General features: G+C 48.3%; 1 protein-coding gene across 3 annotated transcripts in view; it reads right to left on the bottom strand.

Moving 5' to 3' along the window:
• The window catches only part of CCDC50 (coiled-coil domain containing 50), a 171,333-nt gene that overhangs the window by 38,443 nt on the left and 106,400 nt on the right, over window positions 1–26,490 (bottom strand). For 2 of the 3 annotated variants that reach the window (XM_063916451.1, XM_063916450.1), the window contains 2 exons: window positions 16,532–17,035; window positions 9,706–9,821 (listed from right to left, as the gene is read on the bottom strand). In XM_063916451.1, the coding sequence (XP_063772521.1) occupies window positions 9,706–9,821; window positions 16,532–17,035 (620 nt within the window). The remainder of the gene's footprint in view (window positions 1–9,705; window positions 9,822–16,531; window positions 17,036–26,490) is intronic. The other variant, XM_063916452.1, reaches the window with a different exon arrangement.

Below are 26,490 nucleotides of genomic sequence, written 5' to 3' on the forward strand. Positions count from 1 at the left end.
GAATTCTCCAGACTTGATCACACTCCTTGTGTGACTGCTCCCCAGCCTCTCAGGCTGGCCTCCGTGGTCACGAGCATCCAATCCTGAATGCCGAATCTGCGGCCCTCTAGAAGATGAGCACTCTGTAATCACCACAGGAGAGACACCCTTGTCCTTGGATATAGGGTTATCCGCTGATGCATCTGAAGATGCGATCCGGACCATTTGTCCAGCAGATCCCACTGAAGAGTTCTTGCGTGAAATCTGCCGAATGGAAGCGCTTCGTAATAAGCCACCATTTTTACCAGGACTCTTGTGCAATGATGCACTGACACTTTTCCTGGTTTTAGGAGGATCCCGATTAGCTCGGATAACTCCCTGGCTTTCTCCTCTGGGAGAAACACCTTTTCCTGGACTGTGTCCAGAATCATCCCTAGGACCAGCAGACGTGTCGTCGGAACAACTGCGGTTTTGGAATATTTAGAATCCACCCGTGCTGTCGTAGAACTACTTGAGATAGTGCTACTCCGACCTCCAACTGTTCTCTGGACCTTGTTCTTATCAGGAGGTCGTCCATTTTCTTTGAAGACGAATCCTCCTTTCGGTCATTACCTTGGTAAGGACCCGGGGTGCCTTGGACAATCCAACGGCATCGTCTTGAAACTGATAGTGACAGTTCTGTACCACGAACCTGAGGTACCCTTGGTGAGAAAAGGCAAATTTTGGGACATGGAGGTAAGCACCCCTGATGTCCCGGGACACCATATAGTCCCCTTGTTCTTTGCTATCACTGCTCTGAGTGACTCCATCTGGATTTGAACCCTTGTAAGTGTTCAAATTTTTCAGATTTAGAATAGGTCTCACCTAGCCTTCAGTACCACCATATAGTGTGGAGTAATACCCCTTTCCTTGTTGTCGGAGGGGTAATTTTATTATCACCTGCTGGGAATACAGCTTGTGAATTGTTTTCAATACTGCCTCCCTGTCGGAGGGAGACATTGGTACAGCAGACTACAGGAACCTGCGAGGGGGGAAACCTCTCGACATTCCAATCTGTACCCCTTGGATACTACTTGTAGGATCCAGGGGTCCTGTACGGTCCCAGCGTCATGCTGAGAACTTGGTAGAAGCGGTGGAGGGCTTCTGTTCCTGGGAATGGGCTGCCTGCTGCAGTCTTCTTCCCTTTCCTCTATCCCTGGACAGATATGACTCTTATAGGGACGAAAGGACTGAGGCTGAAAAGACGGTGTCTTTTTCTGCAGAGATGTGACTTAGGGTAAAAAACGGTGGATTTTCCAGCAGTTGCCCTGGCCACCAGGTCCCATGGACCGACCCCAAATAACTCCTCCCCTTTATACGGCAATACATCTTTGTGCCGTTTGGAATCTGCATCACCTGACCACTGTCGTGTCCATAAACATCTTCTTGCAGATATGGACATCGCATTTACTCTTGATGCCAGAGTGCAAATATCCCTCTGCGCATCTCGCATATATAGAAATGCATCCTTTAAATGCTCTATAGTCAATAAAATACTGTCCCTGTCAAAGGTATCAATATTTTTAGTCAGGGAATCCGACCAAGCCACCTCAGCTCTGCACATCCAGGCTGAGGCGATCGCTGGTCGCAGTATAACACCAGCATGTGTGTGTATACTTTTTAGGATATTTTTCAGCCTCCTATCAGCTGGGTCCTTAAGTACGGCCCTATCCGTAGATGGTACCGCTACTTGTTCTGATAAGCGTGTGAGCGCCTTATCCACCCTGAGGGGTGTTTCCCACCGCGCCTTAACTTCTGGCGGGAAAAGGTATACCGCCAATAATTTTCTATTGGGGGAAACCCACGCATCATCAGACACTTCATTTAATTTATCTGATTCAGGAAAAACTACAGGTAGTTTTTTCACCTCACACATAATACCCTTTTTTGTGGTACTTGGAGTATCAGAAATATGTAACACCTCCTTCATTGCCCTTAACGTGTGGCCCTAAAAGAAAATACGTTTGTTTCTTCACCGTCGACACTGAAATCAGTGTCCGTGTCTGGGTCTGTGTCGACCGACTGAGGTAAATGGGCATTTTACAGCCCCTGACGGTGTTTGAGACGCCTGGACAGATACTAATTTGTTCGCCGGCCCTCTCATGTCGTCAACCGGCTTGCAGCGTGTTGACATTGTCACGTAATTTCCATAAATAAGCCATCCATTCCGGTGTCGACTCCCTAGAGAGTGACATCACCATACAGGCAATTTGCTCCGCCTCCTCACCAATATTTTCCTCATACATGTCGACACACACGTACCGACATACAGCACACACATAGGGAATGCTCTGATAGAGGACAGGACCCACTAGCCCTTTGGGGAGACAGAGGGAGAGTTTGCCAGCACACACCAAAACGCTATAATTATCCAGGGACAACCTTTATATAAGTGTTCCTCCCTTATAGCATTTTAATATATATACATATCGCCAAATCAGTGCCCCCCCTCTCTTGTTTTAACCCTGTTTCTGTAGTGCAGTGCAGGGGAGAGCATGGGAGCCTTCCCACCAGCCTTTCTGTGAGGGAAAATGGCGCTGTGTGCTGAGGAGAATAGGCCCCGCCCCCTTTTCGGCGGGCTTCTTCTCCGGAGTTTTAGATATCTGGCAGGGGTTAAATACATCCATATAGCCTCAAGGGCTATATGTGATGTATTTTTCGCCATACAGGTATTATACATTGCTGCCCAGGGCGCCCCCCTCCAGCGCCCTGCACCCTCCGTGACCGCTGTGTGAAGTGTGCTGACAAATATGGCGCACAGCTGCAGTGCTGTGCGCTACCTGATTTAGACTGAGAGTCTTCTGCCGCCTGGTTCCGGACCTCTTCATCTTCAGCGTCTGCAAGGGGGGTCGGCGGCGCGGCTCCGGGACGAACCCCAGGGCGAGCCCTGTGTTCCGACTCCCTCTGGAGCTATGTCCAGTAGCCTAAGAATCCAATCCATCCTGCACGCAGGTGAGTTGAAAATCTCTCCCCTAAGTCCCTCGATGCAGTGAGCCTGTTGCCAGCAGGACTCACTGAAAATAAAGAACCTAAAAACTTTTTCTAAGTAACTCTTTAAGAGAGCCACCTAGATTGCACCCTTCTCGGCCGGGCACAAAAACCTAACTGAGGCTTGGAGGAGGGTCATAGGGGGAGGAGCCAGTACACACCATGTGATCCTAAAAGCTTGCTTTTGTGCCCTGTCTCCTGCGGAGCCGCTATTCCCCATGGTCCTGACGGAGTCCCCAGCATCCACTAGGACGTTAGAGAAATAAGATTTTACTTACCGATAAATCTATTTCTCGTAGTCCGTAGTGGATGCTGGGGACTCCGTCAGGACCATGGGGATCAGCGGCTCCGCAGGAGACAGGGCACAAAACTAAAGCTTTAGGATCAGGTGGTGTGTACTGGCTCCTCCCCCTATGACCCTCCTCCAAGCCTCAGTTAGGATACTGTGCCCGGACGAGCGTACACAATAAGGAAGGATATTGAATCCCGGGTAAGACTCATACCAGCCACACCAATCACACCGTATAACTTGTGATCTAAACCCAGTTAACAGTATGACAAACGTAGGAGCCTCTGAACAGACGGCTCACAACAATAACAACCCGATTTTTTTGTAACAATAACTATGTACAAGTATTGCAGACAATCCGCACTTGGGATGGGCGCCCAGCATCCACTACGGACTACGAGAAATAGATTTATCGGTAAGTAAAATCTTATTTTCTCTGACGTCCTAAGTGGATGCTGGGGACTCCGTCAGGACCATGGGGATTATACCAAAGCTCCCAAACGGGCGGGAGAGTGCGGATGACTCTGCAGCACCGAGTGAGAGAACTCCAGGTCCTCCTCAGCCAGGGTGTGCCCCTGACCAAGTAGCAGCTCGGCAAAGTTGTAAAGCCGAGACCCCTCGGGCAGTCGCCCAAGATGAGCCCACCTTCCTTGTGGAATGGGCATTTATATATTTTGGCTGTGGCAGTGCTGCCACAGAATGTGCAAGCTGAATTGTACTACACATTCAACTAGCAATCGTCTGCTTAGAAGCAAGAGCACCCAGTTTTTTGGGTGCATACAGGATAACAGCAAGTCAGTTTTCCTGACTCCAGCCGTCCTGGAAATCTATATTTTCAGGGCCCTGACAACATCTAGCAACTTGGAGTCCTCCAAGTCTCTAGTAGCCGCAGGTACCACAATAAGCTGGTTCAGATGAAACGCTGACACCACCTTAGGGAGAAACTGGGGACGAGTCCGCAGCTCTGCCCTGTCCGAATGGACAATCAGATATGGGCTTTTGTGAGACAAAGCCGCCAATTCTGACACTCGCCTGGCCGAGGCCAGGGCCAACATCATGGTCACTTTCCATGTGAGATATTTCAAATCCACAGATTTGAGCGGTTTAAACCAACGTGATTTGAGGAATCCCAGGACTACGTTGAGATCCCACAGTGCCACTGGAGGCACAAAAGGGGGTTGTATATGCAGTACTCCCTTGTCAATTTTCTGGACTTCAGGAACTGAAGCCAATTCTTTCTGAAAGAAAATCGACAGGGCCGAAATTTGAACCTTAATGGACCCCAATTTGAGGCCCATAGACACTCCTGTTTGCAGGAAATGCAGGAATCGACCGAGTTGAAATTTCTTCGTGGGGCCTTCCTGGCCTCACACCACGCAACATATTTTCGCCACATGTGGTGATAATGTTGTGCGGTCACCTCCTTCCTGGCTTTGACCAGGGTAGGAATGACCTCTTCCGGAATGCCTTTTTTCCCTTAGGATCCGGCGTTCAACCGCCATGCCGTCAAACGCACCCGCGGTAAGTCTTGGAACAGACATGGTACTTGCTGAAGCAAGTCCCTTCTTATCGGCAGAGGCCCTGAGTCCTCTGTGAGCATCTCATGAAGTTCCGGGTACCAAGTCCTTCTTGGCCCATCCGGAGCCACGAGTATAGTTCTTACTCCTCTACGTCTTATAATTCTCAGTACCTTTGGTATGAGAAGCAGAGGAGGGAACACATACACCGACTGGTACACCCATGGTGTTACCAGAACGTCCACAGCTATTTCCTGAGGGTCTCTTGACCTGGTGCAATACCTGTCCAGTTTTTTGTTCAGGCGGGACGCCATCATGTCCACCTTTGGTCTTTCCCAACGGTGCACAATCATGTGGAAACAACTTCTCGATGAAGTCCCCACTCTCCCGGGTGGAGGTCGTGCTGAGGAAGTCTGCTTCCCAGTTGTCCACTCCCGGAATGAAAACTGCTGACAGTGCTATCACATGATTTTCCGCCCAGCGAAGAATCCTTGCAGTTTCTGCCATTGTCCTCCTGCTTCTTGTGCCGCCCTGTCTGTTTACGTGGGCGACTGCCGTGATGTTGTCCCACTGGATCAATACCGGCTGACCTTGAAGCAGAGGTCTTGCTAAGCTTAGAGCATTGTAAATTGCTCTTAGCTCCAGTATATTTATGCGGAGAGAAGTCCCCAGACTTGATCACACTCCCTGGAAATTTTTTCCCTGTGTGACTGCTCCCCAGCCTTTCAAGCTGGAATCCGTGGTCACCAGGACCCAGTCCTGAATGCATAACTGTGGCACTTTAGTAGATGAGCACTCTGCAGCCACCACAGAAGAGACACCCTTGTCCTTGGAGACAGGGTTATCCGCTGATGCATCTGAAGATGCGATCCGGACCATTTGTCCAGCAGATCCCACTGAAAAGTTCTTGCGTGAAATCTGCCGAATGGAATCGCTTCGTAAGAAGCCACCATTTTTCCCAGGACCCTTGTGCAATGATGCACTGACACTTTTCCTGGTTTTTGGAGGTTCCTGACTAGCTCGGATAACTCCCTGGCTTTCTCCTCCGGGAGAAACACCTTTTTCTGGACTGTGTCCAGAATCATCCCTAGGGACAGCAGACGTGTCGTCGGAGACAGCTGCGATTTTGGAATATTTAGAATCCACCCGTGCTGTCGTAGAACTACTTGAGATAGTGCTACTCCGACCTCCAACTGTTCTCTGGACCTTGCCCTTATCAGGAGATCGTCCAAGTAAGGGATAATTAAGACGCCTTTTCTTTGAAGAAGAATCATCATTTCGGCCATTACCTTGGTAAAGACCCGGGGTGCCGTGGACAATCCAAACGGCAGCGTCTGAAACTGATAGTGACAGTTTTGTACCACGAACCTGAGGTACCCTTTGTGAGAAGGGCAAATTTGGACATGGAGGAAAGCATCCTTGATGTCCAGGGACACCATATAGTCCCCTTCTTCCTGGTTCGCTATCACTGCTCTGAGTGACTCCATTTAGAATAGGTCTCACCGAGCCGTCTGGCTTCAGTACCACAATATAGTGTGGAATAATACCCCTTTACTTGTTGTAGGAGGGGTACTTTGATTATCACCTGCTGGGAATACAGCTTGTGAATTGTTTCCAATACTGCCTCCCTGTCGGAGGTAGACGTTGGTAAAGCAAACTTCAGGAACCTGCGAGGGGGAGACGTCTCGAATTTCTAATCTGTACCCCTGGGATACTACTTGTAGGATCCAGGGGTCCACTTGCGAGTGAGCCCACTGCGTGCTGAAACTCTTGAGACGACCCCCCACCGCACCTGTTTGTACGGCCCCAGCGTCATGCTGAGGACTTGGCAGAAGCGGTGGAAGGCTTCTGTTCCTGGGAATGGGCTGCCTGCTGCAGTCTTCTTCCCTTACCTCTATCCCTGGGCAGATATTATGGGGACGAAAGGACTGAGGCTGAAAAGACTATGTCTTTTTCTGCTGAGATGTGACTTGGGGTAAAAAAGGTGGATTTTCTAGCTGTTGCCGTGGCCACCAGGTCCGATGGACCGACCCCAAATAACTCCTCCCCTTTATACGGCAATACTTCCATGTGCCGTTTGGAATCTGCATCACCTGACCACTGTCGTGTCCAGAAACATCGTCTGGCAGATATGGACATCGCACTTACTCTTGATGCCAGAGTTTCGCATATATAGAAATGCATCTTTCAAATGCTCTATAGTCAATAAAATACTGTCCCTGTCAAGGGTATCAATATTTCCAGTCAGGGAATCCGACCAAGCCACCCCAGCGCTGCCCATCCAGGCTGAGGCGATCGCTGGTCGCAGTATAACACCAGTATGTGTGTATATACTTTTTAGGATATTTTCCAACCTCCTATCAGTTGGCTCCTTGAGGGCGTCCGTATCTGGAGACGGTAACGCCACTTGTTTTTATAAGCGTGTGAGCGCCTTATCCACCCAAAGGTGTGTTTCCCAACGCGCCATAACTTCTGGCGGGAAAAGGTATACCGCCAATAATTTTCTATCGGGGAAAACCCACGCATCATCACACACTTCATTTAATTTATCTGATTCAGGAAAAACCACATGTAGTTTTTTCACACTCCACATAATACCCTTTTTTGTGGTACTTGTAGTATCAGAAATATGTAACATCTCCTTCATTGCCCTTAACAAGTAACGTGTGGCCCTAAAGGAAAATACGTTTGTTTCTTCACCGTCGACACTGGAGTCAGTGTACGTGTCTGTGTCGACCGACTGAGGTAAAAGGACGTTTTAACGCCCCTGACGGTGTTTTAGACGCCTGGACAGGTACTAATTGGTTTGCCGGCCGTCTCATGTCGTCAACCGACCTTGCAGCGTGTTGACATTATCACGTAATTCCTTAAATAAGCCATCCATTCCGGTGTCGACTCCCTAGAGAGTGACATCACCATTACCGGCAATTGCTCCGCCTCCTCACCAACATCGTCCTCATACATGTCGACACACAAGTACCGACACACAGCACACACACAGGGAATGCTCTGATAGAGGACAGGACCCCACTAGCCCTTTGGGGAGACAGAGGGAGAGTTTGCCAGCACACACCAAAAACGCTATATTATACAGGGACAACCTTTATATAAGTGTTTTTCCCTTATAGCATTTTAATATATATATACATATCGCCAAATAAGTGCCCCCCCTCTCTGTTTTAACCCTGTTTCTGTAGTGCAGTGCAGGGGAGAGCCTGGGAGCCTTCCCACCAGCCTTTCTGTGAGGGAAAATGGCGCTGTGTGCTGAGGAGAATAGGCCCCGCCCCCTTTTCGGCGGGCTTCTTCTCCCGTTTTTCTGAGACCTGGCAGGGGTTAAATACATCCATATAGCCTCCAGGGGCTATATGTGATGTATTTTTAGCCAGAATAAGGTATTATACATTGCTGCCCAGGGCGCCCCCAGCAACGCCCTGCACCCTCCGTGACCGTTGGTGTGAAGTGTGTGACAACAATGGCGCACAGCTGCAGTGCTGTGCGCTACCTTCATGAAGACTGAAAAGCCTTCTGCCGCCGGTTTCTGGACCTTCAATCTTCAGCATCTGCAAGGGGGGTCGGCGGCGCGGCTCCGGGACGAACCCCAGGGTGAGACCTGTGTTCCGACTCCCTCTGGAGCTAATGGTGTCCAGTAGCCTAAGAAGCCAATCCATCCTGCACGCAGGTGATTTGAACTTCTCTCCCCTAAGTCCCTCGATGCAGTGAGCCTGTTGCCAGCAGGACTCACTGAAAATAAGAAACCTAAAAACTTTTTCTAAGCAGCTCCTTAAGAGAGCCACCTAGATTGCACCCTGCTCGGACGGGCACAAAAACCTAACTGAGGCTTGGAGGAGGGTCATAGGGGGAGGAGCCAGTACACACCACCTGATCCTAAAGCTTTAGTTTTGTGCCCTGTCTCCTGCGGAGCCGCTGATCCCCATGGTCCTGACGGAGTCCCCAGCATCCACTTAGGACGTCAGAGAAATTCTATTATACTAGCATTCTGTCTGATTACACTTGCAGTTTGTTGCTGGACTGATCTCTCTTTTTTTAACAACAAAATAAATCCAAACCTGCATGGATCCTACAAAACTGGTGCGTTTTTGGAAACTGATGGGAGATCAACAAAGATCAGTTTAGATTGTCAAAATATCCTTCAGTAAATAAGGTGATTTTAACCATAAACCCCTCTATCAATCTGCTTAACATCCCATCAGTTTACAAACCAATCTAAAAAAATGATAGTAGCCCAATGAGTGTGTGCCTAAAACTACTAAATATTTTTTAGGCCACCAAATTCGGAACTGGCACTGATCATTTTAAGCTACTGATGCCTTTAATGCATAGCTAATACACTTGATTCCAAGTTGTGGTTATGGGGTAGAATACACAGTAACATAGTATCTAAGGTTGAAAAAAAAGACAATTGTCCATCTAGTTCAACCTATTTGTGGTCTCCTATGCAGGATTATTTTATCTAAAATTTTTTGACTGATGCTGATGTCAGCAGTTGCATTATATCCCTTTTTATAGTGATTATTGCGTGTGACTATGCACCATAACCCTGGACATCTTTATCCATTACGAGTTTATCTAACCCATTCTTAAAGGTATTGACAGAGTCCGCCATTACAACTCCCTCAAGCAGGGAATTCCAAACACGTATTGTCCTTACCGTGAAAAAGCCTTTACGCCGTATTGTGCAGAATATACTTAAGTCTCTGCTTACAACTTCCTGAACCACTTTTTAATCAGTAATATAACTGGCTCTTCCAATGCAAAATTTAAACACTAGTTTGCTATATATTTATAGGACTTTAAACCCCCCAAAAATTTCAACTGGACCTTTAATAAATATACTGTATAAACATATCCAAAGACTGAAAATGTCCACGTTACCCTCAGCTCTTCTTCCTGAAGTCTCCTAGCAATCTCTGCATCATACTTATCCCGAGTTCTAGAGCCTGCTGTGAGTTTAGTTTGAGGCACATCTTTGGGTCCTTTTGAGTGATGGCCTACGGATCACAAAGATCATCAATTACACAGAGGAGAAAAGAAAAAAAATCCGATTTTAAATACCTACCAATAAATTATTTTCTCGTAGTCCATAAGGGATACTGGGGACGATGGGTATAGACGGGTCCAAAAGAGCCAGTGCACTTTAAATTTCTTCAACTAGGTGTGCTGGCTCCTCCCCTCTATGCCTCCTCCTACAGGTCAGTTTTAGGTAAAACAGTGCCCGAAGGAGAATGACATAAATGAGAGAACGAACATAACAATAATAAGTGTGGTGAGATTTACACACCAGCACACCAAAACATAACCGGGCCAGCAATGGCTGGCAACATTAACAGCTGAACAGGTAACACCTAACCGAGAACCTGCAGAAAGTTACCGTACAGAGACGGGGCGCCCAATATCCCTTATGAGAAAAGGATTTACTGGTAGGTATGTAAAATCCAATTTTCTCTAGCATCCATAAGGGATATTGGGGACATATTAGTACGATGGGGATGTCCCAAAGCTTCCAGAACGGGCAGGAATGTGCAAAGACATCTGCAGCTCCGCCTGCCCAAACTGGGTATTCTCTTTTGGACAGGGTATCAAATTTGTAGAACTTCACAAAGGTGTTCTTCCCCGACCAGGTAGCAGCTCGGCACAGTTGGAGGGCCGAGACTCCACGGGCAGCCGCCCAGAAAGACCCCACCGATCTCATAGAGTGGGCCTTCAGAGACTGTGGAACAGGTAAAGCTGCCGACACATAGGCCTGTTGGATAGTAAGCCGAATCCAACGAGCAATAGACTGCTTTGAAGCAGGGCAACCCTTTTTCTGCGCATCATACAGCATGAACAAGGCATCCGTCTTTCTGATCCGAGCCGTCCTCTTGACATAGATTTTCAAGGCTAGCACTGCATCCAATGCCTCCAGAGGGGCAGATGTGCCAGAACTGGACGGAATCACAATAGGTTGATTCAAGTGAAACGCGGAGACCACCTTCGGCAGGAACTGCCGTCTAGTCCTGAGCTTCGCTCTGTCCTCGTAAAAGACCAAGTAGGGACTTTTACACGATAAGGCCCCTAATTCTGAGACACGTCTAGCAGAAGCCAGGGCCAGTAACATCACAGTTTTCCATGTGAGGTACTTGCCTTCTACCATCATCAGAGGTTCAAACCAGGAGGACTGTAGAAAGCGTAACACCACATCCAAATACCAAGGTGCCGTAGGCGGCACAAACGGAGGTTGTATGTGAAGCACCCCTTGCAAAAAGTTCTGAACAACTGGCAGGAGAGCCAACTTCTTCTGGAAGAAGACGGAAAGAGCTGAAATCTGGACCTAAATGGATCCAAGACATAAGCCTTTATCCACTCCAGCCTGCAGGAAACAAAAGGAATCTATCCAAGTGGAATTCCGCAGATGGATATGTGCGTTCCTCGCACCAAGAGACATATCTCCACCAGATATGATAGTGTTTTGACGTCACAGGTTTTCTGGCGTGCACCATAGTGGCAATGACCTTTGTGAGCTAGGATGCTCCGCTCAACTTCCATGCCATCAAACAAAGCCGCCATAATTCCGGGTAGACGAACGGTCCTTGCTGAAGATCTCGTCTAAGCGGTAGAGGCCAAGGGTCCTCTACGGACATGTCCAGAAGAGCCGCGTACCACGCTCTTCGTTGCCAATCCGGGGCAATCAAGATTGCCTGCACTCCTTGATGCCTGATCCGCTTGAGTACCCTGGGGATCAACGGAATTGGAGGAAATAGGTAGACCAGCTGGTAAGGCCAAGGCGTTGTCAGCACATCCACTGCACTCGCCTGAGGGTCCCTGGTTCATGAGCAATAGCAATGAAGCTTCTTGTTGATGCGAGAGGCCATCATGTCGATCTGTGGGCGGCCCCACCTGTCGATGATCTGTTGAAACACCTGAGGGTGTAGTCCCCACTCCCCTGGGTGGAGATCGTGGCGACTGAAGAAGTCCGCTTCCCAGTTGTCCACCCCCGGAAAGAAGATTGCGGACAGCGCTCCTGCATTTCTTTCCACCCAGAAGTTCTGGACACTTCTCGCATGCAGGCTCTGCTTTTTGACCCTCCTTGTCTATTGATGTATGCCACAGCCGTGGCGTTGTCCGACTGAACCTGGATTGCCCAATCCCGGAGTAGAGGGGAGGTCTGAATCAGAGCATTGGAAATGGTCCGAAGATCCAGGATGTTGATCGGAAGGAGGGCTTCTTGGGCAGACCACCTGCCCTGGAACTGCGCCCCCTGGGTGACAGCTCCCCATCCTCTCAGACTTGCGTCAGTCGTGAGGAGGATCCAATCCTGAATCCCAAAGCGTCGACCTTCCACAGGTTGGACGACTGTAGCCACCACAGGAGTGAAATCCTGGCCTGGGGTGACAACCAAATCATCCGATGCATCCGAAGATGGGAACCGGACCACTTGTTCAGGATATCCAATTGGAACGGTGTGGCATGAAACCTTCCGAACTGTATCACCTCGTACGAGGCCACCATCTTTCCCAACAATTTTATGCAAAGATGAATGGATACTCGAGCAGGTCAGAGCACCAAGCAAACCATTTCTGGAAGTGTTCTCACTTATCCCTCTGTGAGGAACACTTTCTGTGCTACAGTATCCAGGAGCATCCCCAGAAACAGGAGCCGCTGAGATGGTTTCAGGTGGGACTTCTGCAGATTGAGGATCCACAGATTGATACAGAAGTTGGACTGTGCGATCTACATGGAGCAATAGAAGCTCCCTGGAACTCGCTTTTATCAGGAGATCGTCCAGCTATGGAATTACGCTGACCACCTGGACCCTGAGCTGAAATATAATTTCCGCCATCACCTTCGTGAATGCCCTCGGAGCTGTAGACAAGCCGAAGGGTAACACCTGAAACTGGGGGTGATCGTTCAGTAGGACGAACCGCAGATAGGCCTGATGAGGAGGCCAAATTGGGATATGGAGGTAAGCGTCCTTGATATCCAGGGACACTAGGAATTCCTGTTGTTCCAGGCCTGCGATCACTGCTCTCAAAGATTGCATCTTGAATTTGAAAACCTTCCGGTAAGGATTCAAGGACTTCAGATTCAAAATGGGTCTCAAATGGGTCTAGTTTTGGTACTACGAATAGATTGGATATATTAACTCTGTCCTTGTTGTTGTAGGGGTACTGGAACAATGACCTGGGACTGTACCAGCTTGTTTGTGGCCAGTAGTAGCGTACCACGCATCTTTTCCAAAGCTGGTAAGCCTGATTTGAAAAATCGTTGGGGAGGAGCACCGTCGAACTCCAGCTTGTAACCCTGAGAGATAAGGTCCCTCACCCAAGCATCTTGGCACAAACCGTCCCAGATGTGGCTGTAGTGACGTAACCGAGCTCCCACCACGAGATCCCCCTCGGGGTAGGTGGGCACGGTCATGCTGAAGTATTTGAGGAAGCAGAACTGGTGCTCTGGTCCTGAGATCCGGCAACAGCTGGTTTCTTAGATTCACCTCTGGAGCCTCTAGCTGCGTTTGAGGCACCCCTGGCCTTAGATCGAAATCTGGAGGACCGAAAGGACTGAGTAGACGGTCACGGGTAGGTACGCCTAGCAGGCGGAGTCCCCGAAGGGAGGTACGTGGATTTCCCAGCAGTAGCTTTGGAAATCCATGCGTCCAATTCACCTCCAAAAAGCCATTCACCTGTGATGGGAAGAGATTCCACGTTACGTTTGGAGTCAGCATCAGCAATCCACTGACGCAACCATATGGCTCTGCACGCAGCCACAGCCATACTCGTGGTCCTAGCATTAATATTGCCAATATCTTTAAGGGAGTCACAGAGGACTCTAGCCATGTCCTGAATGTGTTTTAGGAAAGTTACCGCAGTGACTAAAGGTCATATCACCTGAAAGACGTTCCTGAATTTGAGTAGCCCAGGAATGAATTGCATGTGTCATCCAGCAACCTGCAATGACCAGTCTTTGAGCTACAACTGCAGCAGTGTAGATAGATTTCAGAGTGGTCTCAATTTTCCTATCTGCCGGGTCCTTTACCGTGAAGGAGCCCAGAGCAGGGAATACCGCCTTTTTAGAAAGGTGAGAGACTGAGACGTCTACTGCTGGAGACTCTTCCCAGAATTTCCTGCCTTCAGGGGCAAAGGGGAGTGTATGCAAAAACCGTTTGGACACCTGATATTTTTTATCTGTATTCTTCCAGGCTATTTTGAATAAATCATCCAGTTTCTTGGAGTCAGGAAATGTGACCGTTCGTTTGTCTTGTGGGAGTAAAAAGGACTACTGATTATTAGCGTCCTCCAGGGGGAGCTTTAACACATCCCAAATAGCCAATATGAGGGGCTCAACACCCTGTGTAGGGGTGGAATCCCCGCTTATGGGGTCCACATCATCCTGTATATCATCATCAGTATCGGATAGAAGTGCAGGTAAAGCACGTTTTTGTGCACCTGTAGTGGACAGGGGGGATGTTTAGCAGCTAGATTTGCTACTGCTTGTTGCAGTTCCCGAGTCTTATTGGCATTTGCAGTGAGTTGAGATGACAGGAGGGCTCTTGACTCTCCCCCACATTCTTATCAGCATTTTGTGATGACCGACTACACTGCTCACATTAAATTGAGCTAGATGAGCTAGGGGAAAATCTAGCATTACACACACACTGCATAACTTCTGTTTTACCATTGTGAAAAAGAAAAACAGTTATAATACACATACAACACAGCCTGAAATACAATACCAGCCTGCCCTATTGCATGTGAGAGGAGACACAGGAGAGAGGACACCAGCGCACCCAATGCCGCACAGCCCCAGTGAGGCTGTCAGTGTTTCACATAAACATATAAACAGTGAGACTGTCTTTGAAATTCCCTCAGAGGGATGATATTTGTGCATAATGTAGCGGCTCTCCCCCTCTACACCCAGTACCAGTGATCCAGCGTGTGACCGTTATGGGGGAGCTGTGTGAGGCTGCTGCTGCTTATGCAGAGGAAGTCGCCAAAATGCCGCTTAGACCGCTCTGATGTAGGTCCGCCCCCCGCCATAGCTATTGTGTAATCTTTATACTGGCCATGTCTCCTAAGTGTTTGTAGCCTCACATAAATGCTTGGTACAAGGTATATTAGCCAGTCTCACGCAGGGGCTACAGCGGGTCCCCCCCAGGAGGTACCCATACGCCTCACCCGCGCTTCTGCCACACAGTGAACCAGGGGACGCCCCTAGTGGGGTCCCCGGTGTGTACTCACCACCGATGATCACCTTCAGGCAGCGTTAGGGGTGTGCAGCATGCTGCGGCAGCCAAGGCGAAGTGCCCCGCTGAACAAACAGCCCCTCAGGACAGTGGTCCTGCAGCGGGGAAGCTGCTCTGCACCTCAAGAGGTCGGTGACCGTCCCCCCACTAACTCCCATGGCGCAGGTATGCTGTTGCCCAAACAGCATACCGAAATAATTAAAATTTAAAAGAATTTGAAGAAAAACTCTGGAGCTTGCAGAGTGTGTATCCTCTCCTCAGGGCACTTTTTTATAAACTGACCTGTATGAGAGGGCATAGAGGGGAGGAGCCAGCACACGAAGTTGAAGAAATTTAAAGTGCACTGGCTCCTTTGGACCCGTCTATACCCATCGTACTAATCTGCCCCCAATATCCCTTATGGATGCTAGAGAAAAACCTAGTATATTTCATGCTACCTATAAAAGACAATTATTTCCCCCAACGCCATGCTGAGAAAAACGATATTCTACCACAATTAAAAAAATAGCTGATTTAAATAAATAACTACTGTACAACAATTAAGAAATATGGATTATGGAATTGACAATGTTTCCCCCAGGTCTCAAGATCAACATTGTCCCCAGCGTTTCAATGCTCACTATTAATATGTGAACTGTAACCTTTCTTCATTATATCCTCAACCTGTTTAGAGAATGTAGGTAGAAACACACAGTAGATTTTCTTGAGGCTTAGAAAATGTGTATTTATGTGTCTATCTTCATACACAGTAAGTCAGAATTACAGAGCAACTGGGCTAGGCATGCAGTGGCTCTAGTACTGCCAACCAGTCACCCAATGGGGTAAAAGGGTAATCTGTTACCACATCCAGAAAATTAAATGGTTGCATAATGATAAGATAAAGAGCGAAACAACAGACTTAAAAGAGCTTTTGAATGCAATACTAATAGAAAAATAGAGCAAACATGATATCAGAATAAAATTACAGGTACATCACTTATTTTTCGGAAATTTATGGTCTGGCTACTCTTTTAATCCGGACATAGAGTATTTCCCAATTTAGGTCACTGGATGGCCTCTTGGCGACGCTGTGTAAATTAAACAACTAATAAATGTGAATTAAAAAGTTAAACTCCTTTAATCTTTAATTCACATTTATTGTTTAATTTACACTTCTATTAATCTATAATGCATTAGAAATACTGGTAATGCATAATTAGTGGGTCAGAGCTGTATTAACGTATTAGTAATACCAGACTTCTGTTAGTCTGGCAAAATGGGTTATCTGGCAAACTGCTGGAAAAAATGGTGTTGTACCTGTATAAAGGTTTGAATGAAACAGAATTATAACTAAAGATCAGCAAAATATACTCAGACAAGTGTCTTGATTTGGAAAAAACATTGATTTGAGAGAGATGATTTGCAAAGATGTCACTAAGGTAATTCACCACACTACCACCAGAATTACCACCACCACCACCACAAGTTGTAGTTCCTTTATACCTGGGTCTTTGTACAGCCTTTCATCATGTGGAGAAGGTGTTCTCCGCCTGTGTCTTTCATTCTCATATTCAAACCTAGTGCCTCTTTTATTAGCGCTTAAATGAGAACTGTCCTGATGATCTGGTCTACCAGAATGTTTTGAGTCCAGGTCATGACTATGAGACCTCCCCCTTCTAGGTAAATTTTCACTGTAGGCTGCTTCATTTGTATTATGGTCATCAAGATTCTTGTGTCTGTGTGTCCTGGGTTCTGGTGGCCTTTGAGGTTTGTTTGATTTCGCAGGATTCCTATTAACAGGAGTTTCATGCCTATGTAAGTCAGAGTGATCATCTCTGGACACTGAGCGTGGTTCTGCTGATCGTCCACGTTTTCTATCATCGTCGTAGTGGGGAGACAGCTCAGATCTAGGAACGCCCCTTTCTTTTCTGTTTCTTTCAGGCCTTTCATGCCTATGGTGTCTATCATATTCCGACACATGTTCCTTAGGTCTATCCCTATGGTGGCCTAATCAGTGGAGGAATACCATAAAAAGCTATTAGGAAATATCCATTATAATACACTCCTGATATTCCCCAGGAAGGAAATGGCTACGATCAGGTAACATAATGAAAATAAGAATTTACTTACCGATAATTCTATTTCTCGTAGTCCGTAGTGGATGCTGGGGACTCCGTCAGGACCATGGGGATTAGCGGCTCCGCAGGAGACAGGGCACAAAAGTAAAAGCTTTAGGATCAGGTGGTGTGCACTGGCTCCTCCCCCTATGACCCTCCTCCAAGCCTCAGTTAGGATACTGTGCCCGGACGAGCGTACACAATAAGGAAGGATTTTGAATCCCGGGTAAGACTCATACCAGCCACACTGTACAACCTGTGATCTGAACCCAGTTAACAGCATGATAACAGCGGAGCCTCTGAAAATATGGCTCACAACAATAATAACCCGATTTTTGTAACAATAACTATGTACAAGTATTGCAGACAATCCGCACTTGGGATGGGCGCCCAGCATCCACTACGGACTACGAGAAATAGAATCATCGGTAAGTAAATTCTTATTTTCTCTGACGTCCTAAGTGGATGCTGGGGACTCCGTCAGGACCATGGGGATTATACCAAAGCTCCCAAACGGGCGGGAGAGTGCGGATGACTCTGCAGCACCGAGTGAGAGAACTCCAGGTCCTCCTCAGCCAGGGTGTGCCCCTGACCAAGTAGCAGCTCGGCAAAGTTGTAAAGCCGAGACCCCTCGGGCAGCCGCCCAAGATGAGCCCACCTTCCTTGTGGAATGGGCATTTACATATTTTGGCTGTGGCAGGCCTGCCACAGAATGTGCAAGCTGAATTGTACTACACATCCAACTAGCAATCGTCTGCTTAGAAGCAAGAGCACCCAGTTTGTTGGGTGCATACAGGATAACAGCAAGTCAGTTTTCCTGACTCCAGCCGTCCTGGAAACCTATATTTTCAGGGCACTGACAACATCTAGCAACTTGGAGTCCTCCAAGTCCCTAGTAGCCGCAGGTACCACAATAAGCTGGTTCAGGTGAAACGCTGACACCACCTTAGGGAGAAACTGGGGACGAGTCCGCAGCTCTGCCCTGTCCGAATGGACAATCAGATATGGGCTTTTGTGAGACAAAGCCGCCAATTCTGACACTCGCCTGGCCGAGGCCAGGGCCAACATCATGGTCACTTTCCATGTGAAATATTTCAAATCCACAGATTTGAGCGGTTTAAACCAATGTGATTTGAGGAATCCCAGAACTACGTTGAGATCCCACAGTGCCACTGGAGGCACAAAAGGGGGTTGTATATGCAGTACTCCCTTGACAAACTTCTGGACTTCAGGAACTGAAGCCAATTCTTTCTGGAAGAAAATCGACAGGGCCGAAATTTGAACCTTAATGGACCCCAATTTGAGGCCCATAGACACTCCTGTTTGCAGGAAATGCAGGAATCGACCGAGTTGAAATTTCTTCGTGGGGCCTTCCTGGCCTCACACCACGCAACATATTTTTGCCACATGTGGTGATAATGTTGTGCGGTCACCTCCTTCCTGGCTTTGACCAGGGTAGGAATGACCTCTTCCGGAATGCCTTTTTCCCTTAGGATCCGGCGTTCAACCGCCATGCCGTCAAACGCAGCCGCGGTAAGTCTTGGAACAGACATGGTACTTGCTGAAGCAAGTCCCTTCTTAGCGGCAGAGGCCATGACGAGTCCTCTGTGAGCATCTCTTGAAGTTCCGGGTACCAAGTCCTTCTTGGCCAATCCGGAGCCACGAGTATAGTTCTTACTCCTCTACGTCTTATAATTCTCAGTACCTTAGGTATGAGAAGCAGAGGAGGGAACACATACACCGACTGGTACCAGAACGTCCACAGCTATTGCCTGAGGGTCTCTTGACCTGGCGCAATACCTGTCCAGTTTTTTGTTCAGGCGGGACGCCATCATGTCCACCTTTGGTCTTTCCCAACGGTTCACAATCATGTGGAAGACTTCCCGATGAAGTCCCCACTCTCCCGGGTGGAGGTCGTGCTGAGGAAGTCTGCTTCCCAGTTGTCCACTCCCGGAATGAACACTGCTGACAGTGCTAACACATGATTTTCCGCCCAGCGAAGAATCCTTGCAGTTTCTGCCATTGCCCTCCTGCTTCTTGTGCCGCCCAGTCTGTTTACGTGGGCGACTGCCGTGATGTTGTCCCACTGGATCAATACCGGCTGACCTTGAAGCAGAGGTCATGCTAAGCTTAGAGCATTGTAAATTGCTCTTAGCTCCAGTATATTTATGTGGAGAGAAGTCTCCAGACTTGATCACACTCCCTGGAAATTTTTTCCTTGTGTGACTGCTCCCCAGCCGTTCAGGCTGGCATCCGTGGTCACCAGGACCCAGTCCTGAATGCCGAATCTGTGGCCCTTTAGTAGATGAGCACTCTGCAGCCACCGCAGAAGAGACACCCTTGTCCTTGGAGACAGGGTTATCCGCTGATGCATCTGAAGATGCGATCCGGACCATTTTTCCAGCAGATCCCACTGAAAAGTTCTTGCGTGAAATCTGCCGAATGGAATCGCTTCGTAAGAAGCCACCATTTTTCCCAGGACCCTTGTGCAATGATGCACTGACACTTTTCCTGGTTTTAGGAGGTTCCTGACTAGCTCGGATAACTCCCTGGCTTTCTCCTCCGGGAGAAACACCTTTTTCTGGACTGTGTCCAGAATCATCCCTAGGAACAGCAGACGTGTCGTCGGAGACAGCTGCGATTTTGGAATATTTAGAATCCACCCGTGCTGTCGTAGAACTACTTGAGATAGTGCTACTCCGACCTCCAACTGTTCTCTGGACCTTGCCCTTATCAGGAGATCGTCCAAGTAAGGGATAATTAAGACGCCTTTTCTTTGAAGAAGAATCATCATTTCGGCCATTACCTTGGTAAAGACCCGGGGTGCCGTGGACAATCCAAACGGCAGCGTCTGAAACTGATAGTGACAGTTTTGTACCACGAACCTGAGGTACCCTTGGTGAGAAGGGCAAATTGGGACATGGAGGTAAGCATCCTTGATGTCCAGGGACACCATATAGTCCCCTTCTTCCTGGTTCGCTATCACTGCTCTGAGTGACTCCATCTTGATTTGAACCTTTGTATGTAAGTGTTCAAATATTTCAGATTTAGAATAGGTCTCACCGAGCCGTCTGGCTTCAGTACCACAATATAGTGTGGAATAATACCCCTTTCCTTGTTGTAGGAGGGGTACTTTGATTATCACCTGCTGGGAATACAGCTTGTGAATTGTTTCCAATACTGCCTCCCTGTCGGAGGGAGACGTTGGTAAAGCAGACTTCAGGAACCTGCGAGGGGGAGACATCTCGAACTTCCAATCTGTACCCCTGGGATACTACTTGTAGGATCCAGGGGTCCACTTGCGAGTGAGCCCACTGCGCGCTGAAACTCTTGAGACGACCCCCCACCGCAGCTGAGTCCGCTTGTACGGCCCCAGCGTCATGCTGAGGACTTGGCAAAAGCGGTGGAGGGCTTCTGTTCCTGGGAATGGGCTGCCTGCTGCAGTCTTCTTCCCTTTCCTCTATCCCTGGGCAGATATGACTGGCCTTTTGTCTGCTTGCCCTTATGGGGACGAAAGGACTGAGGCTGAAAAGACGGTGTCTTTTTCTGCTGAGATGTGACTTGGGGTAAAAAAGGTAGATTTTCCAGCTGTTGCCGTGGCCACCAGGTCCGATGGACCGACCCCAAATAACTCCTCCCCTTTATACGGCAATACTTCCATGTGCCGTTTGGAATCTGCATCACCTGACCACTGTCGTGTCCATAAACATCTTCTGGCAGATATGGACATCGCACTTACTCTTGATGCCAGAGTGCAAATATCCCTCTGTGCATCTCGCATATATAGAAATGCATCCTTTAAATGCTCTATAGTTTTCAGTCAGGGAATCCGACCAAGCCACCCCAGCGCTGCACATCCAGGCTGAGGCGATCGCTGGTCGCAGTATAACACCAGTATGTGTGTATATACTTTTTAGGATATTTTCCAGCCTCCTATCAGCTGGCTCCTTGAGGGCGGCCGTATCTGGAGACGGTAACGCCACTTGTTTTGATAAGCGTGTGAGCGCCTTATCCACCCTAAGGGGTGTTTCCCAACGCGCCCTAACTTCTGGCGGGAAAGGGTATAACGCCAATAATTTTCTATCGGGGAAAACCCACGCATCATCACACACTTCATTTAATTTATCTGATTCAGGAAAAACTACAGGTAGTTTTTTCACACCCCACATAATACCCTCTTTTGTGGTACTTGTAGTATCAGAAATATGTAACACCTCCTTCATTGCCCTTAACATGTAACGTGTGGCCCAAATGGAAAATACGTTTGTTTCTTCACCGTCGACACTGGAGTCAGTGTCCGTGTCTGTGTCGACCGACTGAGGTAAATGGGCGTTTTAAAGCCCCTGACGGTGTTTGAGACGCCTGGACAGGTACTAATTGGTTTGCCGGCCGTCTCATGTCGTCAACCGACCTTGCAGCGTGTTGACATTATCACGTAATTCCCTAAATAAGCCATCCATTCCGGTGTCGACTCCCTAGAGAGTGACATCACCATTACAGGCAATTGCTCCGCCTCCTCACCAACATCGTCCTCCTACATGTCGACACACACGTACCGACACACAGCACACACACAGGGAATGCTCTGATAGAGGACAGGACCCCACTAGCCCTTTGGGGAGACAGAGGGAGAGTTTGCCAGCACACACCAAAACGCTATAATTATACAGGGACAACCTTTATATAAGTGTTTTTCCCTTATAGCATCTTAATATATATAATCATATCGCCAAATAAGTGCCCCCCCTCTCTGTTTTAACCCTGTTTCTGTAGTGCAGTGCAGGGGAGAGCCTGGGAGCCTTCCCACCAGCATTTCTGTGAGGGAAAATGGCGCTGTGTGCTGAGGAGAATAGGCTCCGCCCCCTTTTCGGCGGGCTTCTTCTCCCGTTTTTCTGAGACCTGGCAGGGGTTAAATACATCCATATAGCCCCAGGGGCTATATGTGATGTATCTTTTAGCCAGTATAGGTTTTTCATTGCTGCCCAGGGCGCCCCCCCCCAGCGCCCTGCACCCTCAGTGACCGCTGGTGTGAAGTGTGCTGACAACAATGGCGCACAGCTGCAGTGCTGTGCGCTACCTCATGAAGACTGAAAAGTCTTCTGCCGCCGGTTTCTGGACCTCTTCACTCTTCGGCATCTGCAAGGGGGTCGGCGGCGCGGCTCTGGGACCGGACTCCATGGCTGGGCCTGTGTTCGATCCCTCTGGAGCTAATGGTGTCCAGTAGCCTAAGAAGCCAATCCATCCTGCACGCAGGTGAGTTCACTTCTTCTCCCCTAAGTCCCTCGTAGCAGTGAGCCTGTTGCCAGCAGGACTCACTGAAAATAGAAAACCTAACAAAACTTTTACTCTAAGCAGCTCTTTAGGAGAGCCACCTAGATTGCACCCTTCTCGGCCGGGCACAAAAAAATCTAACTGAGGCTTGGAGGAGGGTCATAGGGGGAGGAGCCAGTGCACACCACCTGATCCTAAAGCTTTTACTTTTGTGCCCTGTCTCCTGCGGAGCCGCTAATCCCCATGGTCCTGACGGAGTCCCCAGCATCCACTTAGGACGTCAGAGAAATAGCAAATAAATCAATGCATGTGTGCGCACAGGAATATATGAGAAACTGGCAGGAATGGCAACACAGGTACATATCTGAGGTCCATGTAGTTAAGTTTCTATTGCTTTACTGCATGTTACTCATGCTTCAGCATGGCCGAATATAACAACCCAACAATGCCTGTCATGATCATTGAGGAAAGGCATCAATAATACCGCTGCCTGTTTTAATTAACCTAGCAATAGGAGGAGAACCTCCTGTAACATACTGTTCTTAGGACCAAAGGGAACTTATGAATCCACACACCCTGCAAAAGCAGGGGGGATAGATTAAGTATTAACCCTCTTTCTTTTTCATCCACTAGGGGTCACTGGAGTACTCTTGGGGTATGGACGGTGTTAGCAAGCACAGGCACTGAATATTTACATTTAGTAACTCTCCTCCCCTCCATACTCCCAGAATACCTGTGTTTTTTCAGTGCTCACATGGATAGAAGCACAAAGCGTGGAGCTCCTCCACATATTTTTCTTTTAGATTATTTTATTTTTATTTTTTATTCTTTTTTATACTTACAATCCTTTACCAGCTTACACACAAGCTCTGGGTGCGGGATTACAGAAGCTGCTGCGTGCAGCTCTTGGCGTGTCGGTCCTCGCAATAGGAGCCCCCTCACAGCAACAAGCAGCTCAGCTAACTTCAGCTGACGCTGCAGAAAGGACTGGACGGAGCTTGCTGGAGAAGCCCCGTCAGAGCCCAAGAGCACAGGTCAGCTACCTTCAGCTGAGGCTACAGAACGGAGCTTGCTGGAGAAGCCCCGTCAGAGCACAGGAACACAGGTATTTATGACCGGCCGTGTGGGAGGACTGCTATGTGCATCGCCCGAGGTCATCCTGCTGCTCCGCCCCCCCGCCACCGCTGATAAAAGCTCCCCGCCGCTGCTCCCCTACTCCCGGCAACCGCTCAGAGGGACGCGCTGAACGGCCGCTACAAGCACTGTTCTGCGCGCTCCCTGCCTGTTGTGCACAATCAGACCGCGGACAGCATTCAGTGCTGCCGCGGTCTGTCCGTGTAATGGCCGGAGGCTCCGTCACTTAGGGGAGGGAAGCTGCCGGCGTCTCTGCTCACTCAGACCGCGGACAGCGTTCACTGCTGCCGCGGTCTGTCTCGGTAACGGCTGGCAGCTCAGCGTAACAGACGCTGCCAGTGCTCCCTGCACACGCTAAGGGAGATGCCGGCGACTCTGATCACTCAGACTGCGGACAGTGCTCACTGCTGCCGCGGTCTGTCCCTATAAAACAGCCCTCTAGTAAGCTAGTGGGCTCATGCTGGGCAGTCAGGAGTTTTCCCTGTCCCTATTACATGCAGCGCAGCTGCAGGGGAGGGGGGGGGGGGGAGATTATGCCACTGCAGCAGCAATAGACAGCCTCTGCTAAAGAAAGGGCTGCATTGTGTTATATATGCATACGTATTATACAAGCACTTATACCATAGAAAATGTATATAAAATGCTATAGGTATATATGGTCACGTAAGGAAATATGCTATGTGTTCTTTGACTATAAGCACATGGCTGGAGGCCATTTTAATCATACTTTCTGTTTCTTTTCCAGAACGTTCCTGTCCTACAACACTGCTCCAACGGATGGCGCAGGGGTGTTATTAGGAATTTTTGGATAAGGTTTCTTATAGTCTGCCCACATGCACTGCACTTTGGCCATATACACATTTTAGTAATTTTACTGAGGTGGAATTTGTCTGGTTACATAATAAGTAAGTCACCAACAAAAAACGAAAAAGTAGTTTCACTGCAATGTCTGTACGAGTGGGTTCCCGGAGGGTTCTACCACATGCACAGTATATTTTATACTCCCATTTCATCTCCGATTTTGCAAAGATAGTTATCATTTGCCTTATAAATTCCCAGTTTCTGCGATGTTGCAATCCTGACGATTCTATGCCAGGCCTAACTGCGCAAGATGAATATGAGAAGGGTGAATTAGACCAGCAGTCAGGTAGTGTGGGTGCGTCAGTCTCTGAAGTTTACAGAGACTGAGGAACCTCTGACAAATTATAAGGTGGTCTTTACTAGACGACACATCTCCAGCGTGTTTCTTATTTTTTTCGGAATCTCTAAATAAGATGTTAATATAGAATCCTGATACACAGGTTTCTAAACCTCGCCGATTTAAGTCTAGTTACCCATTTCCAGAGTCAGTGACATCTCCATGGGAGCTATGCTAAAGTCGATGTATACAGCAGCAGGGGTGTTGCTTCGAACACATTGGTTGGCATTTGGGTAACTACGGCACTGCTTGTATGGATAACAGGACTCAGGTCCGCCCTACAAGACGACCACCTTATACTTCTCGCTGATCAAATCTGCGAAGCTGCTGATTATCTACGTACAGCTTCTATGGACGTCTGACTAGTCCGTTCTCGCCTTTCCGCGTCACTAGTTGCGGCACGACAAGCGCTCTGGCTGCGTCCTTGGCGAAGAATAGAAGCATTACCTTACGCGAAAGTTGTTTGGTCCTGAATTGGACAAATGGATTTTTCAGACCACGGGGGGGCAAGTCTGCTTTCCTACCATTGCTTCCAACGGTACCTAGACGGAAATACTCTGGACCAGCGTTCAAATCCTTTAGACCTCAGCCCTTTCGAGGCCGTGGTAGAGGAACAACCACACCTGGTGGACGAGGCAGAGGACGTGGTTTTCATCAAACCACCACCCGTCGTCAAAACGCTGAGGTCACCGACAAGCCAGTGGCATGATGGCCTTCCAGTCCATCTCGGATCTCCAGTTGTGGGGGCACGCCTTCATACGTTTTATTTGGCGTGGTTCCAGACATCCACAGATGGGTGGATCCGCAATTTAGTGTTAAAAGGTTACAAAATAGAGTTCGACTGTCTCCCATCACTGTGATTTTTCAAGACAGGACTGCCTGTGTCAGAAGACAAGAAGGCGGTTCTCCAAATTGCCATTCAGTCTCTGCTGGATTCAGCAGTTTTGATTCCGGTACCTGTTCACCAACAAGGTCAGGGTTATTATTCCAGTCTTTTTCTAGGACCAAAGCCGGATGGCTCGGTCAGACCAATATTGAACTTAAAGGGTCTCAATCAGTACGTCACTTACTACAGATTCAAGATGGAATCCCTGCGGTCAGTATTTGCAGGTTTAGAGCTACAGGAATTCATGATTGCGCTGGATCTCAAGGATGCGTACTTACACATTCCAATTTGGCCACTTCATCAGAGGTTCATTACCAGTTTCAGGCTCTACCGTTTGGCCTCTCGTCAGTGCCTCGGGTATTCACCAAAGTGATGTCTGTGATGATAGCTCATCTCAGATCCCTGAGAGTGATAATAGTTCCGTACTTGGAAAATCTGCTCAAAGTTCCGTCTCAACAGATGATCCTCCAACATGCGTTGCTAACGTACAATGTGCTAGTTCAGCACGGTTTGATTGTCAACTTCAAGAAATCACATTCAATTCCTAGGAATGATTCTCGATACGATAGATCAAAGAATTTACCTACCAGAACAGAAAGTACAGAGTATTCATCATCTGGTACAATTAGTGCTCAAGCCACGCACAATCTCGGTACATTTGTGCATTCGACTGTTAGGAAAAATGGTGGCGGCTTTCGAAGCGATTTAGTTCGGAAGATTTCACTCACGTCCTTTTCAACTGGATGTGCTTGCACAGTGGTCGGGCTCGCATCTGCAGATTCACCAGATGGTGAGGTTGTCTCCACGGGCCAGAGTATCTCTACTCTGGTGGCTCAAAGTACACACTCTAACCGCA

This window comes from Pseudophryne corroboree, chromosome 4, assembly GCF_028390025.1.
Source record: "Pseudophryne corroboree isolate aPseCor3 chromosome 4, aPseCor3.hap2, whole genome shotgun sequence".
Lineage (NCBI taxonomy): Eukaryota > Metazoa > Chordata > Amphibia > Anura > Myobatrachidae > Pseudophryne > Pseudophryne corroboree.